The sequence below is a fragment of the Pteropus vampyrus genome, unplaced genomic scaffold (genome assembly GCF_000151845.1).
Source record: "Pteropus vampyrus isolate Shadow unplaced genomic scaffold, Pvam_2.0 Scaffold398, whole genome shotgun sequence".
NCBI lineage: Eukaryota > Metazoa > Chordata > Mammalia > Chiroptera > Pteropodidae > Pteropus > Pteropus vampyrus.
In genome coordinates, this window is record NW_011889179.1 from 344214 (window position 1) to 346189 (window position 1976).

General features: G+C 68.7%; 1 protein-coding gene across 1 annotated transcript in view; it reads right to left on the minus strand.

The window, feature by feature from the left end:
* LOC105305822 (protein tyrosine phosphatase type IVA 3) overlaps positions 1-1976 on the minus strand; it is a 7429-nt gene that overhangs the window by 1995 nt on the left and 3458 nt on the right. The window contains exon 3 of the mRNA XM_011380630.2: positions 1823-1953. Coding sequence (XP_011378932.1) covers positions 1823-1953 — 131 coding nt within the window. The remainder of the gene's footprint in view (positions 1-1822; positions 1954-1976) is intronic.

Here is a 1976-nt window from a genome sequence, read left to right on the forward strand (position 1 = left end):
GGTGAGGGGCGGGCCCGGGGCAGAAGTCGCTGGGCGGGTGGGCGGGGCAGGTGCCTTGTCACCCTCTCCTGCTCACTCCCCTGTCCTCTCCCCAGGAAACCTTCCGGAACATGCTCCCCTTTTCTTGTGAGAGCCCCACTGCCCCATCAGGCCCTGGTGACTCTGGGGCCACAGCCTGACCCTCGCCAGCCTGAGAGGTTCCGGGTCAGCAGACACAGGGGTCTGGTGCACAAACGTGGCTGACACGTGCCTCTCCGTGTCCCCGGCCCGGTGACCGAGGAGGAATGAAGAAAGTGTCCCCGTGGCCCTGGGGACTGGATCCCGCGGTCGCTCACAGCTGGGGCCTTTTCCGGATGCTCCCAGTGGTTCATTTGGTTTTGAAAACCAACCGCGCTGCCCACCGCCCCCCGCACCTGGAAGCGGTGAGGTGAGCCCGGGGTGGGGGCCCCAGGGGGCTGCGTGAGGACGGACACCCTCGGGTCCTGGTGCAGCAGATGCACACGGGCAAAAGGGACTGCTCCAGAATGCCACTGGCACCAGGGCTGAATCTCCACGGGCCGGCCTCATCCCCTTCCCCGCCAACACCTGAATGGAACGGGCCTGCCCGGCCGCCTCGCACCTGACCCGCAGCAGCCAGGAAGGGAGGGAGGCCACTGGCTCCGTGTTACCAGGTTCTGCACACGCTTTACCCTGAGTCCTGCCAAGAGCCTGCACTTCACAGGTGTGGTCCTGGGGTCACAGCTGGGAAGAGGCAGAGGCGGGGTTCGGGCCAGACCTGTCTGAGCCTGAAGCTCGGGCTCTTTCCGCCACTGCAAACGGCCGGGCAGAGGTTACACACCCAGCTACACCTGCCCGTGGCACGGTCCTTGCATGGGAAGGCGTCACTAAGGGAGCCTCTGGCGCTGGGGCGGCCGGGTCTCGAGCAGAGCTGGGTGGGGACAGCGGGAGCCCCTCATGCCTCCAGCCTGAGTCACGGCAGGTCTGCTCGAGGCGGTGCCATGAGACCCTCCAACAGGGACACAGCAGCACAGTCACCCGCCTTCCACCTGGACACAGGTCCCCAGGGCCAGGGACCAAGGAAACAGCCCCAAGAGTCCCTCCCCACAGCCTCCCCAGGGAGCGGCCAGGTGCAGCCGCCCACCCTCCCGTGACACCTGCTGCCCAGCAACAGGGGCCCAAACACAGGCAGCAGTGACTAGGATGAGGCCTCTGAGACACAGAGGGGCCGCTGGGGCTCCTGCTGTGCTCGGCACCTGCTCGGGGACCCTGGGCGGCCACTGCGCCCTGGGCCGTCTGCACAGCGGGGGGACCGGGACCGCGCCCCTGCCAGGCCGGGCTGTTAGGATCAGAGACCTGGGCCCTGAGGGCGGAGCCCTCCTGGAGGGTGTCGCCACTCCCCACGCGGTCTCAGCTCTGCCGCAGTCCTGCTGCGGCCTCGGCCTCAGTTTCCCCACAACAGGGCCTCGTGGGGGGCTTGCTGAGCAGCGAACCTCTCAAAGCTGGCGTGGGAGCACCTGGCTGGTGAGCCAGGGCTGGGCGGAGCGTGTGCTCCTGCCTCCTGGGCCAGGCTGGCCGGGGACAAGCATGGCCACTCTAGAGGTGGGACAAGGCCGTGCAGAGAGGAGGTGGCTCCCCAAGGTAACGCCGCCCGGTGCCTGGGCCTCCTCGCAGCGTGTCCCCACGCGTGCCCGCGTGGCAGACAGCACGCGGCGAGGCGGCACGTGCCTGCCCACAGCGCCGTCCAGGCGGACCCCCCGCACCTCCCCCGGCACAGCAGCAGCCAGCACGGCACCCGACCCTCACCACAGCACCCGACCCTCACCGCGGCACCCGACCCTCACCGCGGCACCCGACCCTCACCACGACGGTGATGCCGTCCTTCTCCAGCGGGGCCTTGTCGTACGTCACTTCACACACCCGGACCACGGTGGTGGCCCCGTACTTCTTCAGGTCCTGGCAGGAGGGAGGAGGGGGGA